Source organism: Micropterus dolomieu, linkage group LG07 (assembly GCF_021292245.1).
Source record: "Micropterus dolomieu isolate WLL.071019.BEF.003 ecotype Adirondacks linkage group LG07, ASM2129224v1, whole genome shotgun sequence".
Lineage (NCBI taxonomy): Eukaryota > Metazoa > Chordata > Actinopteri > Centrarchiformes > Centrarchidae > Micropterus > Micropterus dolomieu.
In genome coordinates, this window is record NC_060156.1 from 13,211,597 (window position 1) to 13,233,299 (window position 21,703).

A 21,703-nucleotide genomic window follows, 5' to 3' on the forward strand; every position below is an offset into this window, starting at 1 on the left:
TTATTTATGATGTATCTAAATGTATTGTACAATTTTGAGATTGGGAACATGTCTACGGTCTTGTCCTTTGGCTTGCCGTCTGTTGCCATGGTGATTATGACGCTAGAGAGGCTTTTTCGGATTAGCCAGTGTTAGCTAACTGGTAAACCAAAGAGATAGGAAGCTAGTAAACATTACTAACCTACGGTAACCCGAGAGAGTAATAAACTGCAGTCATGGCATCTGTTTTAGATGCTCTCTGGGAAGACAGAGACGTTAGATTCGACATAACAGCACAGTACGTTGATGTTACCGCACTGAAATCCGTATTATTCCACTATGGTACCAGCTAGTTATCTCAGCTACGCTAACGTTAATTGGCTAACCAAAGTTAACGTCAGATAAAGGATATAATTCACCTGCTGGATCACGTTACTTCTAAAATACAAGGCTTTAGCTTTATATTTGGTCGTGAAAAACGGTTTACGGGAGCTTAGTTTTATGCCGTAGACTAACGTTAGCTGAATACTAACGTTAGCATTAAATTTCTGTAACCTGCTGTGATACACTTAGCTAACTTAGCTAAATTAAACCTCAGCGCTCACTTATCTATCTGATCAATCTGTCAAATCTATCACACAGGCAAATGAAAACTCGTCCAGGAGAAGCACTAATAGACTGTCTTGACTCTATAGAAGACACGAAAGGAAACAACGGAGATCGAGGTAACGTTAACTAACTTTAAGGTTAACACTATCTGTGTAATCTGTGTGTGGCGGGTCACCTAATAACTGCTGATGTCCACTCTTTTGTAGGACGACTGTTAGTAACAAACCTGAGAATCATTTGGCATTCTTTGGCCCTACCAAGAGTCAATTTGTGTGAGTACACCTGCATGGTTTATAATTTATTTGTTGTATTGTTTGAGTCTGTCTCCACCAGCAGCTGAATGTTTCTGCCCTCTCTTGGAAATGCATGGCATTAAATGACCTTACTAAATGGCATTATGTGGCCATATTCAAAGTACGTTTTCATTGTCGGTTTTATGACTTTACCGTATGTTTAGTTTTCCTTTTAGCTTAAACATAAACTAAATATAAAAATGTTGTGAGGGACCATTGCCACCAATTTCAGAATAATCCAATAGCTTTTACCATTTGGTGAGATTGTTTTCATGTTGGTTTGTATAGTATGTTTTATGTTGAATCAACTTTATTTAAAAGTGTTTAAATGAATGAGCACTACAAGTAATACTGAGTGCTTTAAGACAATGGAAAGCATACTGAAAAACAGAATAATAAACAGACACTTATCAGATATCATATTAACGAAGCACAGTCGAGATGACTTGAAAAAGCCAAGTATTTACATTTACATTTTACATTTACTCATTTAGCAGACGCTTTTATCCAAAGCGACTTACATTTGAGGAACAACATACAAGCATCAACAGAGCAACTGACAAAACATACTAGTAAGAGCAGGAATAAATACTAGTAAGAACTCACAGTACATATCACATCAATGGGGTAGATACCTAGGGAAGGAAGTAAGAGTTAACAAAAAGTGCAATCTATACAAGATCATTGTAGGGGATAGAAGAAGAAGAGCACAGGCAGTGCATGTTAGAGGTTAGAAGTTAGAGGTGTTATAAGAGGAAGTATTAAACCATATGAAAAATCTAACAAACCTAAATGCAAATCTCTTTTTTTTTTTTTGTCAGCTGTGGGCTACAACTCCATCATCAACATCACAACAAGGACAGCTAACTCAGTAAGTAAATCTTTTTTTATTTCTATAACTATTAAATATATATATATATAGTATTTGTTTGATTCTTCTATTTCATCACATATATGGTTTATATCATAGCTGCTTCTTAAATGAACAAATGTTTGATTGCCTCAAAGTAATTCACTTTTAAAGTGGAAACCATTTTCAATCTAATTTATGCAAGGACAAAGCCAGTAACGGCAACATTGTTACATCATGGTGTTGAAATAAATAATAAATGTTAATGCTAATTTATGAATTGCATGTTGTTTTCCAGAAATTGAGAGGCCAAACTGAAGCCCTCTACATCTTGACAAAGTCCAACAACACAAGATTTGAGTTCATTTTCACAAATGTGGTTCCAGGAAGTCCGCGGCTCTTTACTTCCGTCATTGCTGTACACAGGTAAAACAACACTGAGGTAATGTTCAATTACAGATTACATTCTCCATATACTGTATGTCCTACTAAATATGTGGTAATGTTTTTTGCTACAGGGCCTATGAGACATCTAAAATGTACAGGGACCTGAAATTGCGAGCCGCTCTTATTCAAAACAAGCAACTAAGACTCTTGCCCCGGGAGCAAGTGTACGATAAAATTAATGGAGTTTGGAATTTATCCAGTGATCAGGTACACCCCTGTTTAGAATTTCTCAGACAACATACACATTCAAACTTAAACTGAACTAGCTCTACATAAGGAGAGTTGAAGTTTTACATTGCACATCCCAAATGTATTGAGGTGTGTACTTTCCATTGTCATTTTTAACAAGTAGTTGTATGAAAATGTTAGTTAACAATGTAACAAGTGATTTTCCTCATTTAATTACATTGTTGCTTGAATATGAATTCTTCCTAAAGAGTCCACATCTCATACATGGCAGATAATTTGAAGTGATTATTGGAGATATTTAGTTTGCAGTAAAAGTAAGAGTTCATTTTCCTTCTTTCTTTTAGGGTAACCTTGGAACCTTCTTTATCACCAACGTTCGGATTGTGTGGCACGCAAATATGAACGAGAGCTTCAATGTCAGCATTCCTTTCCTTCAGATTGTAAGTACAGTACACTAAATAACCTTACCTATCCAGTCCTCACTTTTTACCTGACTTGTCAAGTAAATGGGCGAAACTCACATAGAAAATGTCCATGGCAACTACTAGCAAGCCCAGATACAGTAATGTAGATAGTAGTATTCATAACTTAAAAAACAATTATTATGTACCAGCCCAGTTCACATAAAGTCATAACAAACATACACACCATCTATTACTGTATGTGCTGAGGAGCCACTCAGCAAGACGGGAACCCTGTGTGATTATTTATTGTTGTATTTTTGCTGATAACATACAGGCTGAACTGAGGTAGTTTCACTTCAGTCATAGACAGACACCACTTTACCTTTGCACATGAGCTGCTACTAATGATTGCATTTCTGTTGTAAAAAAAAAAATATTGTTTTACTTTCAGTTTGAGGTTATATGTATTTTAATTGTATTTTTTTGTCTTTCCCCCTCCCCAAAGTGGTCTATCAGAATAAGAGATTCAAAGTTTGGTTTGGCTCTGGTGATCGAGAGTTCACGCCAGGTAACCTGCTTTACTCTACTTACATTCACCTGAACTGATCACTGTATAGTGATTTAATACCAGTAATTCAGGTTTTGTTGCTTGTAATACACAAACACACTGTCCTTTCTTTTTTTAGAGTGGGGGCTATGTGCTCGGGTTTAAGATTGACCCTGTGGATAAGCTTCAAGATGCACTGAAGGAAATCAACTCTTTGCATAAGGTGTACTCTGCCAACCCCATCTTTGGAGTGGAATATGAAATGGAAGAAAAGGTAGGCATCCATGCACAGTATTAGAATCATCACCTCAATAGTATTACATTAAAATATGTCAGAAAGTGTACACTGTTGAAACTGGCAACAAACTTTAAAATACTCTACATGTACATTTTTTAAAACTGTCATTTTAACAGCTGATTATTTTAAATCTACATTTCCGTAAATGTTTTAAATAACCCATTGAAGCTTGCTTTTTCTCCAGTTAAGCTGATCTTGTTGTCATAGCGCTGTTTGTCCTAACAATGATTTCAGCCCCAGCCGTTGGAAGAACTCACAGTGGAACAGCCTGCGGATGATGTGGAAATTGAGCCCGATGAGCAGACCGATGCTTTCACTGTGAGTGTGCCACCCTTATACTCATTTGTCCTCTGGGAGTTAATGGTTTAGTTTTCAGACTCTCAGAATAGCTGTTAGCGCATGCCCTTCAGCATAATGAACAAACATAAATTTCTGTTGCCTAGTGCTCGTGTTTGTACAGAGTAATGCTCATCGGACAACAATAACATTACAGACTTGTCCCAGTTATTTTGATTAATTGTATGAATTCTGTGTGTTGCTTGCCTATAGGCTTACTTTGCTGATGGAAATAAGGTAAAGTCTCACAATAAATTTTTATGTCCCGCTATAGTTGTAAAATATGTTGAATAGTATGTGGCATTATCATAATGACATCTTTTGGGCTTTTCCAAAAGCAACAAGACCGTGAGCCAGTTTTCTCCGAGGAGCTGGGCCTCGCCGTTGAAAAGCTGAAGGATGGCTTCACACTCCAAGGACTGTGGGAAGTTATGGGCTGAAATAAGATGAAACATCTATGTGCTCTCTGTACATATTGTGACTATAAAGGCAAAAGTACATTTATTCATTGGGTAGGTTAAATGTTGTACAGTTTATGTGTAGATACATTTTCATAAAAAAGAAAATACCAATTTACATGTATAAAATATTTTTACAAAACTTTTGCAGTGATTTAGAATGTGAAATATAATGCAGTTTATTTAAAGCTATTAAATGTATTTAAGTAGATATTGGAGTGCATTTTTTTTTTGCCTTTCAATAACATTAATGCAGTAGGTTTGTACTGTGCCTCATATACAATTAATTTGTATGTGAAAAGAACACAATGAGCTCAGGCTGAACACATAACTGCACAAGGCACTAAAGTATTTTAAAAATCTAAAAAGAGGACAGACTGTCACCTCCTGTGGCAGCAGCTGTTCACTGACCCTGTCTACTTTTTAGATACTGTGGATGCGTCACACACAAATACTGAATCACACTGTTGTGAAGTGGTCATTGCTATCAGGGAATTGTGATTCACTCCATGTGTAGATGTTCCTAGAATACACGATTGTATTAAATGCCAACAATATCTGTGCACACATAAAGTAGGGTACTGGAACAAATAGTCCTGCCATCGTGTGAAGTTTGTTTTAAAATTGTATTTTCTTTTGTATTTACCCAATTAGGGACTAAATGAAGTGAAAATATTCTAGGTTATTTCTGTGTGGCCATACAACAATGTTGTGCTTAATCACTAGGGTGACAGGGCTCCACAGTTGTTTTTACTCTATGACAGCTGTGTGAGCTCTCCGATTTGGCCAACCTGAATTCTTCATGGATGGGGTGGCTGGCTATATTTAGCGGGGGCACGGTTATATTGAAGAGGCTTCAGACCTGGCTGCCTATAGTTCTCTGTCTTCACCAGCTAGGACAATCTGTCGTGAGCTGCCCCACTTCCTGTCCTGACAGAATGGATCCCCAAGGCTTGAGGGAAGATCTCCGTCTGTTTCAAACCACTTTGCTGCAGGATGGACTCAAAGAGCTTCTGAATGAGAATAAGTTGATTGACTGTGTCCTAAAGATTGGAGAGCGAAGCATTCCCTGCCATCGGCTTATCCTGGCAGCTTGTAGTCCTTACTTCCGGGAGCTGTACTTCTCAGAGGACGGCAAGGAAGCCGACAAAAAGGAGGTTGTCCTGGAGAACCTGGATCCCGATGTTATGGAGGCGATTGTAAATTACATGTACTCGGCAGAGATTGACATCAACGACAACAATGTGCAGGATATTTTGGCCATTGCCAATCGCTTCCAGGTCCCCTCAGTGTTCACAGTTTGTGTGAATTACCTCCAGAAGAAGCTGTCAAATAAAAACTGCCTTGCCATCTACAGGTTGGGACTGTTGCTGAACTGCACCAGGCTGGCAATGGCAGCTCGAGATTACATTGCAGATCGGTTTGAGACCATAGCCACGGATGAGGACTTCCTAGAGCTCGCTCCACCTGAACTCTTTGCCATTATCGGAGCAGATGTGTTGAATGTTGAAAAAGAGGAGGCAGTGTTTGAGACCCTCATGAGATGGATCAAGAAAGACATAGAAAAGCGTGGGAAAACCCTAGAAGAGGCCTTTGAGTATATTCGTTTCCGTTTACTCCCAGAGAAGTACTTCAAGGAAAAGGTAGAGAAGGATGACCTCATTAAAGCCAACCCTGAGCTTCTCAAAATAATTAAAGTCATAAAGGAAGCCTTCGCAGGGAAGCTGCCCGAGAAGATAAAGGGACAAGATGGTGAAGAGGGAGAGGAAAGAAAGTTGCCTGGCTATCTGAATGATAACCGTAGATATGGCATGTATGCCAAAGACATGGTTCTGATGATCAATGACACAGCTGCCGTGGCCTACGACGCCCAGCAGAATGAATGTTTTCTTGCTGCAATGACGGAGCAGATCCCCAGAAACCACATCAGTCTGATATCAAAGAAGAACAATCTGTATGTATTGGGAGGACTGTTTGTTGACGAAGAGGACAAAGAACACCCACTGCAGTGTTACCACTACCAGGTATAAACATTTCATTTGTATTGCAGATGTACTGAACACACTCCAAGTAATTCCCTCATTTCTTCAAAAAAAAAAAAAAACATCTTGAAATGTGTCTTTCAGTTGGACAGTCTCACCGCTGAATGGATTGCTCTGCCACCCATGCCCTCCCCCAGGTGTTTGTTTGGTATGGGGGAATTTGAAAACCTCATCTTAGTTGTAGCAGGAAAAGATTTACAGTCCAACGAATCTCACGATACTGTTCTGTGCTACGACACTGAGTAAGTTCAGTACAAAAACCATTTGGATGTACTCATTCAGTAAAATCTATTTCTTACTGAAAACACTGATGCACATTTACTGTTGAGCACATTCTCTGTTACTTTATTTGCTCTTTTTAGAAAAATGAAGTGGACTGAAACTAAAAAGCTGCCCTTGAAAATCCACGGCCACTGTGTGGTGTCTGAGAACGGGCTGGTGTACTGCATCGGGGGGAAAACAGATGACAAGTAAGATTGCAATGCCAAAACATTTTATATTAAGTTAAATTATGAGTTTCTCATCACATTAACCCTTGCTGGGAATAATTCTGTCTCAAGTAAAGCAACCAATAAGATGTTTGCATACAACCACAAGAGGTCAGAGTGGAAGGAGGTGGCTTCCATGAAGACGCCCAGATCAATGTTTGCCGCAGTTATCCACAACGGGAATATTGTTGTCGCTGGGGGAGTCAATGAAGAAGGCCTCACAGCTACATGTGAAGCCTATGACTTTGGAACCAACAAGTATGTGCTTTTAGTATTAGTATTGTATATTTGTAATCCATGCATAAGTGTTGTGCATGGATGGTTATTGTGCTGCAATACAAATAATAGGCTACTCAGGTTGTAAGTTATTTCGGTTTTTCATCCTCGTGCTTAATTTGAAGTATTTTTGGAGTCTTCAAGAGGCATACAGTATTCTTTCTTGTTCCTTAAACTGTCTTTTGACCCCATGTGGGGTCCCAACATCAAGGTTAGGAACTACAACTTAAATCTATATTTAAAATAAAAAGTCAAGGAAGTCTTGCTGGGATTTTTAAAGACAAGAAAAAAAAGACTGTATTTTAAGCTGAGTGCACCTGGTTGCAGGTGGTCACCTTTCACAGAGTTTCCCCAGGAGAGGAGTTCAATCAACCTGGTCAGCTGTGGAGGGCTGTTGTATGCTGTAGGAGGCTTCGCCTTGATGGAGAACGAGTACAAAGAGTGTGCACCCAGTGAAATCATTGACATTTGGCAGTATGTGTTCATTTTGTTGCATTATTTCTTAGAATATGTACTACCGAACAATGTAATTTCATTCACTTTCTTTTGCACTGATAGCTCTCCTCTTACAGTGATTTATAGTTACATGTATTAACTGTCTTACCAGGTATGAAGATGACAAGAAACAGTGGACTGGCATGATTAAAGAGATGCGTTACGCAGCTGGAGCCTCCTGTGTGTCCATGCATCTGAATGCAGCCAGAATGCCCAAACTGTAAACAGTCCAGGGACAAACAAGGGACTTTCACTTTACTGCTGTAGGCAAGATTATGATGTACATGCTCTTATTTAGTAGCTCATTGTTGTCATTTAGCATTTTAACATATCGGACACATGTCCCATTTACCTGTTCTGTGAATAAAATAGTAAAATGTAACATGGTTTTAATTGACTTATTTCTCCTAAGTCATCAGTGTCTGAACTTCAACAGTTGCTGTTTTTTGGACCAGAAATAATTGTTGATTCCGATCTTCTAAAACATATAATATCACTTGTTGAGGATTTCCCACCACCCCACCCCTTAAATGAGTATTTCACTGTTAACTAATAAAGGTTTGCATAGAAATGAATGTTTTCTTCTGTTAATCTAGAAATGTTCCTCCTGCAGTCAATTACATGTAACATGTATGTTTTAACTCTTTAATATTAAAATGTTATCTCCCACAGACTCACTGTGTGTTTTACACTTCGGATTGGTTGGTTTTAAAGCAAGAGTTTTAATGTGGCTCATAACAACCTGTCAATATTCAAGAGCAGAAATATTGTGTCCCTGTGCATGTTCACGACAAATTTTATTTAAAACATTTCCAGCCAATACCATTGTTTTTGTATGAGAAAAGTAACTAAAAAGAATCGACTGGATTCAACTAAAGGTTCTGTTAGAATGATTCGTGTAAATTAATATACAATACTCACCATAAGCGGACAGAGGTATCAGCTGATGTTCCGGTCATTATTGACTTTACAGCTGTTATTAACTACCCTGAATCTTAACTTGTAATAAATTATCTAAAACAATACAAATTAATTCAGTTTGATGAGCAACACTGAAAATTAACCAAGAAGCGTTACATTTTATTTAAAAAACTCATTTTCATACAAAAGCACATAGTAGACAATGGCACTTAACATGAATGAGGTAGATTCATGTCAACTTTATGCTCAGTGACTAAAACTAAGGAGCACTTGATGTACATTAACATACTGTCGTTCAGCCTGAAAAAATCTCAAAGGCTCAGTGTTGATCCTTATAATGTTGCATTTTACATTTCATTATTCAATAAATAACGGCCTTCAAGAAGAAAGCTCTCTAAATATTTTATTCTTTAGATATTCCTTCCAGGCGTCCTGTGTTGAGAGCTCCATAGAGTTCCATTCAAAGTGGGGGATCTGTAAAACACAAATTGTAGTGAGTTTTGGAATATCTCTGATAATTGATGTGATTCAGAGTAAGAGCTGTACAATACCGCAGGGAATCTTAAATGCTGCTTTCTCACCTGAACCACTCGGTATCCCAGAATTTCCAGGTGTCTTTTCCTCATCAGGGCTTCACCTTTCATATGGTGAGAATTCTTGCAGAAGGACTTTGAATCAAGAAAGTCCACAGCCACTCTGAGTGATACATAAAAACAGAATATCTATCATACTTCATTTCTGAGTGGTCTAATTAATAATCAGGCTGTTTTCCGATGTATCGCCTACCGCTGAGCTCCAGGTACTAGATCATCCCTGGTGTTTTCCAGTGAGCTTGTCCCCCAGTGAACCTTTCCTCTGTCTGAGATCTGCAGTGTGCTAGGCTCACTGTAGGGCAACGGCTGCAGGCGTTTGTCCAGAATGCATTCAAAGTCTGAAACGACAAAATGCGCTCACGTTACACATTCGTCCTATGACTGCTACGAGTACTCGCTCTATTTCCCATTAACTTCTGTTGAAGCCCATATCATGGACAAATTCAAGCTTGTGTTTTTTGTTGGCTTCATACACAGTTAATAGTTTGTGATCCCTCTGATCAATATTCAGTTATTACCAGCATCAGAGACATGACATCCCATCCTTTTTTGGAGGCCAGTGCAGGGAAATTTAATGTGATAGCCAAGCTTGTGTTCAGTAGTTATACATTGAATTTCATTCATATAAATTTTATCAAGATCAACATAATGATTTCTGTATTTTATTATGTCTTATGTGTTATTGCATCATGTTGCATGCATGGCTATCTGTCAATTTTATCATTTTAGGTTGATTAATGTGTATTTTCCTTATTAATGTACGAAATTAAATCGATTCATTTTAAGTCTAGAGGCTCCCACTCGTATCAGCGTCTGTTATCCTTTTTCAGAGAATAGAAAAGGTGTGATAAAATATCAGAGAGATGCAAAATGATCCAATCTTACTCACCTATGGTGTAAAAATATGGAGTGACAACTGCTACTCGAACACAGTTAATGCCACCAAGAACTTCACCCAGCATTTTGTGGATTTGCTGTTGCGCAGGACTGACAATGCCACTCACTGAAAAACATTTTGACAGACAACTGAATTGTATAGATTCCTTTAAATTCCATTTTAAAAACCCGACAATAGTTTCTCTAGTTACCTTTCTTTCGGAGCTGCTGGCAGTAGCGCTCATGAAACCACGGCACCTGGAACTCAGGACACTCGAGACACACGGCACGATTGAGCTCCATGAGGCGCAGTCTGGTCCGCATATTAAGGGCATCAGGTAGGGCTGTAAGAAGTAAGGAGAATAGTTACACTAGTCCTGATTGAACAAGTGTGTAGTGCTTACATCTCAAGATGAATATTTTGTTCCTGATGCATATTAACAATTGTATTTCAAATTTACTTTCTAGTTGGGCATCCAGCTTTCCCAGAAAGTCTATACTGAAGATTTCTCTGACTAGTTCCTCAGAAAAACAGTCAGCCACAGCCAAGGAGTATGCCAGGAGAACTAGCAGATGAGGGTCAAAGGAGCCTACAAACAGAGAAAAGCGTTAGTGTAAGCTTAAAACAAACAAAAAAATTGTGTAAAGCGATTCACTTACTTATATGAGGAGTGATGCGCTGAATACAAACATCGTACAACTCGTCTGCTTGTGCAGAATCATAATTCAGGACAGAGAAGGGTAGCAGCGTGGCATATGTTGCAGAGTGGTGAATCTTAAAAATGATGCAGGAGAGGTACAGTTACTATACATTTAATTTTTCCAGACTTAATATACTGTGATGTCTCTTACAGCACCTTGTCAATGTCTTTAATAGCCACACGGGCGATGCGGTCCATCAGGGGAGGGCAGACGTGATTTATCCTTGTTAGGAAGAGGGCCAGCTCAGGCACATTGGTCCAATTTATTTGGTCCATCATCCTCTGCAGTGTGACCATTGTCTCTTCAACCAGCATTTCCTCAAACCACTCTCCCGAAATGTACCTGAGCTCCTCCAGCAGCAGTTCCAGCCGGTCAGCCGTCTTCAGCCTCTCGTGCCCGCAGCGGTTCAGGGTCTGCAGCAGACGGACGTATTTGCTGGGGGTGTTGTGGCGGTAGGAGGGATCGTTGCGTACCCACTTGGCAACGGCAAAAGAAATGGTGTTGAGGTCATTGAGATTGCACTGGGACACCACTGCGTCCACCCGTGAAATCACACCCTCGTCAAGTCGTGGGCAGGGCAGCATGGAGAGGACGCGAGTCAACATAGTGACTTCGTAGGGGAAGACACTGCGCTGCAAAAAGCTGCAAGATAAAAATTATATCAGTCAGTGTTATTCAATCAAAATGTGAATAAAAAATGTCCTGAGCTCAAATAAAGCCTTACTTGACCAAAATGTTTCTTAATTTAGTGAAGAGTTCGGGGTTCTGGTACTGCAACAGAAAAAGGGCTTGGGTGACTCTGGCCACCTCTACTGGCTTGTAGACATGAAGGTTCTTTTGGATTACTGATGCAATTCTGGAAAATAATATAGTAATAATACAAAATATTTAACAGATATTTCAATGTATATGTGGAGATTTGTCTTTTTACATTAGCACATTAATTAAACATTATGATAAGGATCCATTTAATTAGATTTTTAAAGAATTGTGAACAAGACTGAGTTGGAGATTTTACACTTTACTTACACTTATCAAACAATGTAATGGAAACACTGGTTTTGTGGTGGGATTTTGTCAAGAATTAATTTTAAATCAAAATTTAAACATCTACGAGACGAGTCCATGATAATTGGTCAACTGTATCTGCTGAGGAAGATCATGGGACATGATCGAAAGAAACAGCAGAGGTCCTAAACTGGTCTGTTTCCAAGATCAAGAATGAACTTTTCTAATTCGGTAATAAGCTGATATTAGCTGATATCTGAAATACTTTATTACTTTATCATATCGCCTTCACTTCTTAAGCTAGGCAGGTGCTGTATGGCAGAGATATGAACTCACTTGTTCAGTAAGCTAAGATTCCTGCTCTCAATCTCTTCTAGAGCTTCAGCTACAGCCAGAGCCTGCTGTGCATTGAGCTCATCCGCCAACAGGATGGCAGTGTTCTCCAACCTAAGAAAGATGAAACCACAGTGGAAACCTGTGAGACTCAAGAATTGTTGTATAGGCTTAGATTTCCACTCAAGGTTCACCCCACTGATAACGATACGAACCCTTCTCTGATCTCCTGGCTGGCCATCGGAGCCAGAGCGACAAACAGTTTAGTGAAGGAGAAAGGGTCGGTGCTTGAATCAACCAGTTCTGTTAGTCTTTGTTTAACAGCCAGCCTGAAGTCACAGTTGTTGAACTGCAGGGACTGATACAGTCCCATGATGATGCTAATGTTTTCTGCGTCCAGCCTGGGAATGTTGCACAAGAGGATCTGGTTGCACTTCTCCAGCAGGGGCCGGTAACTGTACTTGATGTTGCGGAGGAACTGCACCACTCTCCGTGGGTTGTTATAACTTGAGGGATCCATGGTGTCCAGGAGACGGTCTGCCCTGCTAATGAGGGCATCCCGAAGCCGGGGAGACACCAGGGACGACACGCTTATCATCAGTGTAGTTAGGATCCTGGAAAAGCGTGGCCAGAGAGTAAATACACAATATGTAGGTACTTATATTTGAAGGTATTTGATCATATCTGTCTCAAGACCAACCTGGCATCATCAATAGATGACAACCTCTGATCCACAATTCTGGCAATATGGCCCATCAGAGGACTGTGTTGAAGGTGCTGATCACTTAGACAGATGGCGAACTTGGACAGGGATGCCATTGGAAATCTGCAAAAATCCACATTTGTGTAACATCTCATTAGTGCTGAAACAATTAAGACAATCTATCAATGGATTGACAGAAAATGTAACAAGAAGTGGTATCCAGATTTGACTTTTAATAATGTATTAAACAAAAATGCTTCACATTTGCTTCTCTTATGTAGCAATCTGCTGTTTTTCTCTTTTTTATATCATTGTATACTTCATAATCATAGTTAGTTGCAGCCCTACACCTTACTTACACGAAACAAAAAAACAATGTGATGCAAATCATACCTGTCTACTCGGAGCCATGCTTCTGAAACCAACTGCTGAACAAGAGAGTCATGTGGATCCACATTCAACCTAAAAGACAGACAATAATACAGTGTTATCATCACTATTTCCTAATGCAAATGCACAACACATAATCTGATTGTGTCTATATCTTAATGTACCTGAGGAAACTGTAAAGCATGTCAACCAACATAAAGTCATCCATAAGGGCTATTTTGTTCTCTGCCAAAACCCGAAGAGTCAAGAACTGTGGGTGGTTCTTGAGGAGCTCGACAGTCCTGAGCATTTGTGGTTTCTCTTTCTGAAACTGCCATAGCATCCCCACAGCCCAGCTGACATGGCTCACTGTGAGCTTGGCCTTGTTCTTGCCCACCACATCAAACAGCTGATCTTCGGCAGAACAAACCCGCAGTTGCTCCAAAACCTGGTCTCGGTTCACTGTCCCCCCATGACGGAGCCTCTGAAGGAAGGAATTCACACACCGGAGCCGCAACATCACCACAGACCTTGGCTCAAATTAAGTATGCACTGGGGTCTTCATTGTACCAACAGATTGTCCACTGTCCACCTCAATGTGAAACAAGCAGGCAGGCTCAGGCAGCTGAGATCACATTCACAAAGGTACAGTTTGTAAGTATTAAGTTAGATGTTAGTTGCTCCGCACGTGTCAACTGAAAAAAAAAAAAACACAGAAAAGAACACATTATTTTAAAATTTATCACAATATATTTGGTTATGAGTTTAATTGTATGCACAAAGAATACACTTCATGAGGTTAGCTCAGTGTGTCATGCTGACCTCAGGTCCTGACGATTTCATCTTGCTTAGAGACCCACTGAGAGATTGCATATGACTTTCCTTTAGTGCACCACTGTACTGGAGTGAGCTGAGTAGCTAAGCTCAGTTTGCTAACACGGTATTCACGTGGATGAAGAGACGATCACCTAAAACGACTGACAACCCCAGATTAGCCGTGCTAACTGGGTTTTTAGCTAGATTTCTGCAGATTATAGAGGTTCAAATAGTATATATCTAACACAAATATAATACTGTCATTAAAGCCTCATTCAAAGTCAAATTATTACCTAGCATGTGTGCTATAATGTTTCACTTCCGTAGCCAGTGACATAAGGAAGTTGGAATATCTTCAAACCCTGGGCTTTGCCTTTCAGGCAGCAGCAGCCCACGCATGCTGGGGAGGTCTAGCGTGTCCTTAGGAAAGGCAACCAGATGTTTTGAGGGATTAATTAAGGTGTTTTCATAGTGTAAATACATCTGACACAAACGCAAATTATCCTTCTGAATCACTCAAAGAAACTATACATTATCTTCACAGGACCCTTATTTCCCTCACATGACCTCACATTAATGATTCTTTATATATCGTTCCCTGTTATGCAGGAGCTGCGTGGGCGATGTGAATGAGTTTGAGAAGCCCGAGGGATTATTGTTATACCTTACAGGTCTTCTTCTTGTTCTTCTTAATGTGGATTGCTTCATTATCATCTATAACCCTGTATCGTGTATAAACTGTTATATACTATTTTAATAATCAAGTGGTGATTCTCATTTTGACCCAATGTAGATTTAATTGAAAATGACCTCTCCCATCTCCGAATCTGTTAATCTGTTTTATAACTCTTTTCTATATTGTATTTATTACATTTCAGTAAAACATGTTCAACAGTTTCAGAGTTTCTACCCTCGCAAAGCACATAAGGATGCTTTCCTATAATATAAGAACTGATATAGTCCACAATGCCGAACTTAAACATACAGATTTTAATAGAATCTCTTCTGGAACCATAACAATACCTGGCTTTTTTAACCTGAGATTGCAAAGAATAATGCGACTCCCCTTGGTCTTATTTCCCCATAATGTTACCATTCCCTTTCAATACCCTTTAAGTTGTTCATACCTGCCAGGTCAGTATCAGGGCACACACCTCACAGGCCTCTTCAGCTGCGCGCCCTACTGCGCACGATCCTCCAGATCCATTGACGTCCCTGCCGCGCCATCTTTAGAAAACACTAAGCGCAACCAGTCTGTGAGCGCAACGCTGAATGAAACTTAATTTTCGCCGTTTGTGAGAACTGCTCGCTGTATGGAGTGATATCCTTGGGTTTCCAGGTGATGTGATTTCCCATTAACCACGTGTTAGCGATATGTGCGTGTAGTTAATAAGTCCAAATTTTATGGCAACATGGTTTCAGGTTATGAAGGAGAATCTCTGTAACGTTACATGTTGTCTGGCGGTGGCTAGGTAAACTTGCTAATGCTAACACCAGGCCTAACGTCTGTCTTCGGTGTGCCTATGTGAAAGCAAAGCGATACAATCCAGATTGGTGAGTGTGTGAGCGGGGAAACTGTTAAAACAAAAAATATCTTTTTAATCAGCTCCACATGTCAAATGGGACTTAAAAGGCGTTGCTAGTTAGCTAACGCTAGCTAGCGAGTCGAAAACAAACCAACATTAGCCAGCCTAATTTTGCATAACGTTATTATCAAGCTGTCATCGCAACGTAAACAGTAACGTTTGTTAATTTGATATACCAGTAGTGTAAGTCAACACATTTATGACGTGTTTTGCATCATATGGTATTCAGTAGCATTTAAATAAATCGTTTAGCTGGTCAGACCCGGTAACGTTAGGTGTGCGTGATTATTTTTTAGATAATTCCGACTGTTAATTGGCATCCTACGGGCAAGGTATTAATAAGTTGTCACTAACATGTGTTTTATGTGTGTTTCTCACCTTCAGCTGTTTTGATCAGTAGAGGTGATCATGGGTATCAAGGCTCAGCGCACTCGGTGCTTCCTTGACATTGGAATCAGTAATGTACTCGGTAAGAAATAAACTTGTGTAAACCTTCTGGCTACTTACTGAAATATTCACTTTAGCTACAAGTAATGCAGTTTAATACAACAGCCCTGCAATAATATGACCATTATACGTTTTAATAATCGATGGTTCAACTGTAAGATTGGTTGGAGACTGTAGTTTGTGCTGCTGTTGTGTTGTAGTACTAAACATTCTTTCTAATATTTAGTCTACCATCACTGATATATGTGGGCTTAGCAAAATATTAGAAACTCCTCTATGTATGCAGTAATAATCAATTTTTGCAATGATGTTGTATTACACTGCATTCGTTTTAAGTAGATTCACCTAATGAACTTAAAGTAATTTCTTTCTCAAAATAAGCAAAACCAACACACTAATGATGATCTTTCCTCTCAGTCGGCAGAGTTGTGGTGGAATTGTTTTCAGACATCTGTCCCAAAACATGTGAAAACTTCAGGTGCCTCTGCACAGGTGAATACTTTTTGTTTGTTTGTTTGTTTGTGTGTTTCCAACAAGAATGTGTCAAAACTTTTTACTCCATGGCACAGATCGATATTGACACGTACTGTGGTTTTATTCAGGTGAGAAAGGCATTGGTAAAGGAACTCAGAAACCCCTGCACTACAAAGGATGTCTGTTCCATCGAATTGTAAAAGACTTTATGATTCAAGGAGGAGACTTCAGTGAAGGTGAGTTAATAAAGGTCGAAGTTTGTGGACGATGTACTTAGCTTAGAATACCCATGGTTTAAGTCCAAATATGGTCCACTTTAAGAAGGCAAGGGTGTAGTTACTGACTGCAAGTCTCTCTATGTTAATAGCATCACAAAGCTGCCAGTTAACATTACCCTACCCAATCTATTTGAATGACCAGAAATTAAGTTTTATGACACAAACATTTTTTTCCCTGTAGCAGCCTCCTTGCTTGTGTTTTATTCTTTTATTGACATCGTAGGTAATGGAAGAGGAGGCGAATCCATCTACGGAGGCTTTTTTGAAGGTAAAGAGGCCACTGTCAAAACTGTCAGTTGTTATCCAAACCGGCGTTGGCTTCAAGATGGCAGTACAATCTTCTCCTTTTCCCCGCAGATGAAAGCTTTGCTGTGAAACACAACAAGGAGTACCTGCTGTCTATGGCCAATAGAGGCAAAGATACAAATGGATCACAGTTTTTCATGTAAGCAATGTGTTAGTTGCTATATATATTATAGATCTGATGCATTATTAGTTCATTCTGTTGTGCCTAAACCAAACAAATAATGAAATGCCTCTTTTCTTGAATGGCCCGTGACACTTCAGAACAACAAAACCCTCACCGCATCTGGATGGGTAAGTGCTGATTGATTGCATAGTACACAGTGTACACTATGTTTTGCTTGTCTTATATCAACATAGCTAAAGATGAACACCACTATATTGTCTCAGTGTCCATGTAGTTTTTGGTCATGTGATTTCTGGCCAAGAGGTTGTTCAAACCATGGAGAGCCAGAAAACGGATCCTAATAGCAGACCATATGCTGACGTGAAAGTTTTGAACTGTGGAGAGCTCATCCCCAAATCTAAAGGTTTGTTTGTGTGAAACATTGTCCGTACTTTCAAAATAAGTCTCAAACTTCCACTTGTGATTTGTCTGCCAAGATGGACGCAGTGGTTATTGTTTTTAGATTTTATAGAAGTGCTTCTGACAGACTCTTAAATGTTTGCAGCAAAGAAAGATGGAAAAAAGAAAGAGCGGGCCTCTTCCAGTTCCAGCAGTAGCTCCACCGACTCTGCGAGCTCATCCGCATCCTCCTCTGATTCTGAAGAATCAGAGAAAGAATCTAAGAAGAGGAAAAAGAAGGCGAAAAAACTAAAAAAGAAGCAGAAGAAGAAGGAAAAGAAAAGGTACCTCCATTTATTTTCACCGTCTGCAGTGTAAACCGTACCTAGTGTCTTATTTTCTGAGCTGCAATGCTTTCCTAGGTCAGAGGCTGAAAGTGCTGAAGAGAAAGAACAAGAAGAGTTGGTTACATCTACTGTACGTCCTGAGGAAATTCCACCCATCCCAGAGAATCGATTCCTCATGAGGAGGAGTCCCCAGCTGGCCCAGAAGTCAAATGAGGAGCCAGAAAAGGTGCCGCGAAATAAAGAGGAAAGGCAGAGAGAGAGGTAAGTCTGCTTGACAAACGGCATGTTATAGCAAAACTCTAAACATAATGCAGTTGTCTGTTAATTTTCACAACTTGTTTTTTTTCTCTCTCTAGTACTGGCTCATTTAATTCTCAGTCAGCGTTTCACAGGAGATTAGTGATGACACGATCCGGGAGGAAGATAAAAGGCAGGGGTCCAAGGGTAGGTGCACAACTCACTAGGGGTGGGAATCTCTTGGCACCTCACAATTCGATTACGATTCAGAGGGCTGCGATGCGATTTATAAAACAATTATCTTGATGTATCTTTCTGGATAGTTACTAAGCATTTAATTTGTGCACTGAAATTCAAAAGAAAGATCTCCTAATTAGCTTGAAAGGACTTTACAGCCAATGCAGATATCTCTCACCATCACCCCTCATGCACACAGAGTAGTATATGAGAGTTCCCCTCATTAAACAGTATTATTCTGCATCCCTAATTTACTTCATTAACCTCAGCTCCATAGTCACAACTTTCATTACTTTAATTACCAGTTGTCAGACTCCTGAAAACTGAAATATAATTATCAGGATGTAACTTACAGTATGTATGTATATAGGACAAAGCTGTACACCAGTTTAGTCCAAGCTTGTACCTGATGTTCATTTTTCCAGGAGTTGGGGAAACAACAATATGTTGATTAACGGACACACTGTGAAATACACTGCACGTTTACTACCAGACTTAAAGTTATTGCTAATATTTTTCTCCACTAACTTTCACTGTCATATTCTGCAGGATACACAGAGAGCTCGCCACAGTGTGCAAGTTAAAATCATCACTTATGCATTGATATTAATGATTGTGTGACATTTAAGTAGTCATTCATTCCGCACCGGTCTCTGTTGTGTGCACGCCACAGGCGATCCGGCCGTTGCACCTCCGCAAGTTCCTCCTTTTGCGTTCCATCAACATTGCGTTATCAATTAACATTTAATAATCGACATTTGTTAATGGATTCAGAATCTTCCACATCTGCATCGGGATGCATCAAAGAACCGATTTTTTTCCACCATCCCCTACAATTCATACTGTGTCTATTAACTGTCATGTAATTTCACCATTTCTAAACATTTTAATTTCAGTTTTGTAAGGTGTCTGTCTTTTCTCCCATCTAGCGGTATCGGACTCCGTCACGCTCTCGTTCAAGGTCCAGAGATCGTTTTCGCCGCAGTGAAACCCCTCCACACTGGCGTCAGGAGATGAACCGTCAAAGGATGAGGCCACTCACTGGAGAGCGCTGGATCAAGGGTGACCGGTAAGAAACTCATTTTGACATATTCAGCAGTATGTAAACACTGTTTTAGCCAGCCTGATGTGTTTTTGTCAGTGCTCACAGCCAAGAACACAATGTACTTGCATGCTCAAGTGAAACGTAAATTTTGTGGACGCAGTTACAAATGTAACTGAAGCACGAATCAGTTTGGACAGCTACATTAAAAATCTGAAGCGTTCCTGTTTGAATAGGCAGAATAGAATATATCAATTGGCTCAGAACATAATTTAACGCTGTCATTTGACTTGATAGTTGTCATGTTCTATAGGTTACATTGACTGCACTATTTTACAGAGGTGACATGGATGAGGCCGCTAAACCTCCAAGAAGAGAGAGACGGACCTCCGACTCAAAGCATGAACACTCAGCTGAGGGTAAAAAAGACAAGAAAACTCAGTCACATAGGTCCAAAAGCAAAGAAGACCGTGCTGTTGAGAAGGATGAGAAGCATAGCAAACACAAGGCAAAGAAAAGAGAAAAGTCTCAAAGCCGCAGTAAAAGCAGAGAAAAGAGTAGGAGGTCAAAAAGCAGAGAAAAGTCTCAGAAACACAAAAGTGATGACAGGAGAGGTCTCTCAAGGAGCAAAGACCGAAATGCTAATAAAAAAGAGGAGTCAGAATCTGATCATAATAAAGATAGAAATAAGGGCCAAGAGTCTGATAAAAAGCATAAAGAGGATACCAAAGGAAGAAATGGTGAGAGAACTAGGGCAAAGTCTCAAAGCAAGGAAAGAACAACTACAAAAGATGGACACAGATCAGGTAGCAGGAACAGGGAAAGGAGTGGACCTGCAGTATCAAAAGACAAAGAAGAAAAACGAGAAAAGGACAGAGGGGGGAGGGGCAGAGAACGTAGCAGGAGTCAGGAAAGACGACACAACAGCGAAAGGGAGAATAAGAGGCGCCAAACATCCAGGGATAAGGAATTTCGAACAAGAAGTCCAGATAGAAACAAGCCAAGAGACTCGCACAGAAGCAGGCGCTCCAGGAGCAAGAGTAACAAGAGAGACCACAGCAAAGACGGGTCATCTTATAGAAAGGACAGAGACAGAGAAGTTGCCAACCAAAGGCGAAAACATAGCAGCAGCTCTGAGAATGATAGAGACGACAAACGGAAGAGTCAAAAAAGCCCAGAACGCAAATGGAGCCGAGCAAAAAGTACTTCCAAATCCAAAGACCGAAGAAGCCCGGCAAAACCAAGACCGGATAGTACAAAAGGCAGAGACAGAAACGACAGCAAGAGGAATAAATCAAGCTCTAGCTCTGACAGCGACTGAGCCTGTGATGAGATCCTAAAGGAACAGATTGGGAGTTTTGAAGTCTGTCTGTCCATATCTTTTTACCCATTACACACACACACAATATGCAGCACCAGCTTTCCATCCACAGTGGGACTAATTCACATTCCTCATTTAGTGCAAAACCCTCACTCCACAGCTCAGCCAAAGCTAACACAATTGTCAAATTCTGTCAAAGCTAATTCTCAAAACTGACTTGCAACCATGTGAGCTTTGGCTGAACTGTGGACTTCAATTTGGTACTGTGAATGAATGGAAGTTGTGGATTTGTCCCCCATTAAGTGCATTACACTGTTGATGGGTAGGTGAAGCTGCATTGTGGTCAGTTAAGAGAAAAGGCTTTGTTACTGGCAAAGCAGTTCACCTACAGTGTGTAAGTACCATTTTTTCGTTTGACCAGAGAGTCAGTTTGAAGGCTGTTTGTTTTGAGTTCTTTGGTAAATTATTTTTTGGCTTTAGATCCATTTAAAAAAAAAAAAGTCTTTCCCCCTGATTTCTCCAGTAATTTGTTTTAATGTTATTTAACAGTTTGTTTAGGGGATAAGGACGTCTAAGTTTGGCGTGCTGTGATTCAAACTTGTCAAGTTGTTTTTACTTCAACAATCAATCTGGAAGAGAATACATACTTTCTTGCATGCTTATCCCTGCCATGTTAGACGAAATATGTACATACATAACTTTGTTTTGTACATCCACAGCATTTTACTGTAATCCTGTTTGTTAACTGATTTTGAGATACCTCTGGTTTGTTTTTTTTTTTGAATGAAAAAACATGTCATGCTGTAAGTACAATATTAAATCAATTTGTATAATTTGTGATTTGTGCAAGTTGCTTTTAAGAAGATCTCGACTGCAGTATAGAATGTAATAAAA

The 21,703-nt window shown here is 39.7% G+C and overlaps 4 protein-coding genes across 9 annotated transcripts in view; 3 read left to right on the forward strand and 1 right to left on the reverse strand.

Annotated features, from left to right (window-relative positions):
• bbs5 (Bardet-Biedl syndrome 5) overlaps positions 1–4,621 on the forward strand; it is a 6,191-nt gene extending 1,570 nt beyond the window's left edge. Inside the window, exons 1-12 of one of the 3 annotated variants that reach the window (XM_046055004.1) lie at positions 88–277; positions 622–704; positions 795–860; positions 1,703–1,752; positions 2,030–2,157; positions 2,250–2,385; positions 2,712–2,807; positions 3,277–3,339; positions 3,458–3,592; positions 3,851–3,934; positions 4,166–4,189; positions 4,291–4,621. In XM_046055004.1, coding sequence (XP_045910960.1) covers positions 216–277; positions 622–704; positions 795–860; positions 1,703–1,752; positions 2,030–2,157; positions 2,250–2,385; positions 2,712–2,807; positions 3,277–3,339; positions 3,458–3,592; positions 3,851–3,934; positions 4,166–4,189; positions 4,291–4,392 — 1,029 coding nt within the window. In that variant the 5' untranslated portion in view covers positions 88–215 and the 3' untranslated portion in view covers positions 4,393–4,621. Of the gene's footprint in view, positions 1–87; positions 278–621; positions 705–794; positions 861–1,702; positions 1,753–2,029; positions 2,158–2,249; positions 2,386–2,711; positions 2,808–3,276; positions 3,340–3,457; positions 3,593–3,850; positions 3,935–4,165; positions 4,190–4,290 lie in introns of those variants that run through there. The other 2 variants (XM_046055005.1, XM_046055006.1) reach the window with 2 other exon arrangements.
• A 148-nt stretch (positions 4,622–4,769) lies between these two features.
• klhl41a (kelch-like family member 41a) lies at positions 4,770–8,295 on the forward strand. The gene is made up of 6 exons (XM_046055003.1): positions 4,770–6,434; positions 6,537–6,694; positions 6,815–6,922; positions 7,013–7,198; positions 7,544–7,690; positions 7,824–8,295. The coding sequence occupies exons 1-6, from the start codon at positions 5,217–5,219 to the stop codon at positions 7,933–7,935; spliced, it is 1,929 nt and encodes a 642-aa protein (XP_045910959.1). The 5' UTR covers positions 4,770–5,216; the 3' UTR covers positions 7,936–8,295.
• A 475-nt stretch (positions 8,296–8,770) lies between these two features.
• Positions 8,771–15,294, reverse strand: fastkd1 (FAST kinase domains 1). 3 transcript variants are annotated; one of them, XM_046053602.1, is made up of 15 exons: positions 15,160–15,294; positions 13,402–13,911; positions 13,241–13,309; positions 12,845–12,970; positions 12,360–12,758; positions 12,148–12,258; positions 11,528–11,659; positions 10,959–11,445; positions 10,762–10,876; positions 10,563–10,691; positions 10,314–10,445; positions 10,115–10,228; positions 9,419–9,563; positions 9,214–9,328; positions 8,771–9,106 (listed from the first exon to the last, which is right to left on the reverse strand). In XM_046053602.1, the coding sequence occupies exons 2-15, from the start codon at positions 13,734–13,736 to the stop codon at positions 9,011–9,013; spliced, it is 2,505 nt and encodes an 834-aa protein (XP_045909558.1). In that variant the 5' UTR covers positions 13,737–13,911; positions 15,160–15,294; the 3' UTR covers positions 8,771–9,010. The 3 variants fall into 3 exon arrangements, with proteins under 3 accessions (XP_045909558.1, XP_045909556.1, XP_045909555.1); XM_046053600.1 differs by lacking the exon at positions 15,160–15,294 and adding an exon at positions 14,326–14,452; XM_046053599.1 differs by lacking the exon at positions 15,160–15,294 and adding an exon at positions 14,039–14,319.
• ppig (peptidylprolyl isomerase G (cyclophilin G)) lies at positions 15,204–21,642 on the forward strand. Of its 2 annotated transcripts, none has more exons than XM_046053603.1 (13): positions 15,204–15,371; positions 16,003–16,087; positions 16,483–16,557; positions 16,668–16,775; positions 17,041–17,085; positions 17,175–17,262; positions 17,385–17,414; positions 17,511–17,650; positions 17,792–17,969; positions 18,048–18,233; positions 18,329–18,416; positions 19,376–19,515; positions 19,828–21,642. In XM_046053603.1, exons 2-13 carry the CDS (start codon positions 16,027–16,029, stop codon positions 20,807–20,809), a joined length of 2,121 nt encoding a protein of 706 aa, XP_045909559.1. In that variant the 5' UTR covers positions 15,204–15,371; positions 16,003–16,026; the 3' UTR covers positions 20,810–21,642. The 2 variants fall into 2 exon arrangements, with proteins under 2 accessions (XP_045909559.1, XP_045909560.1); XM_046053604.1 differs by lacking the exon at positions 15,204–15,371 and adding an exon at positions 15,444–15,586.
• Positions 21,643–21,703: the final 61 nt, after the last annotated feature.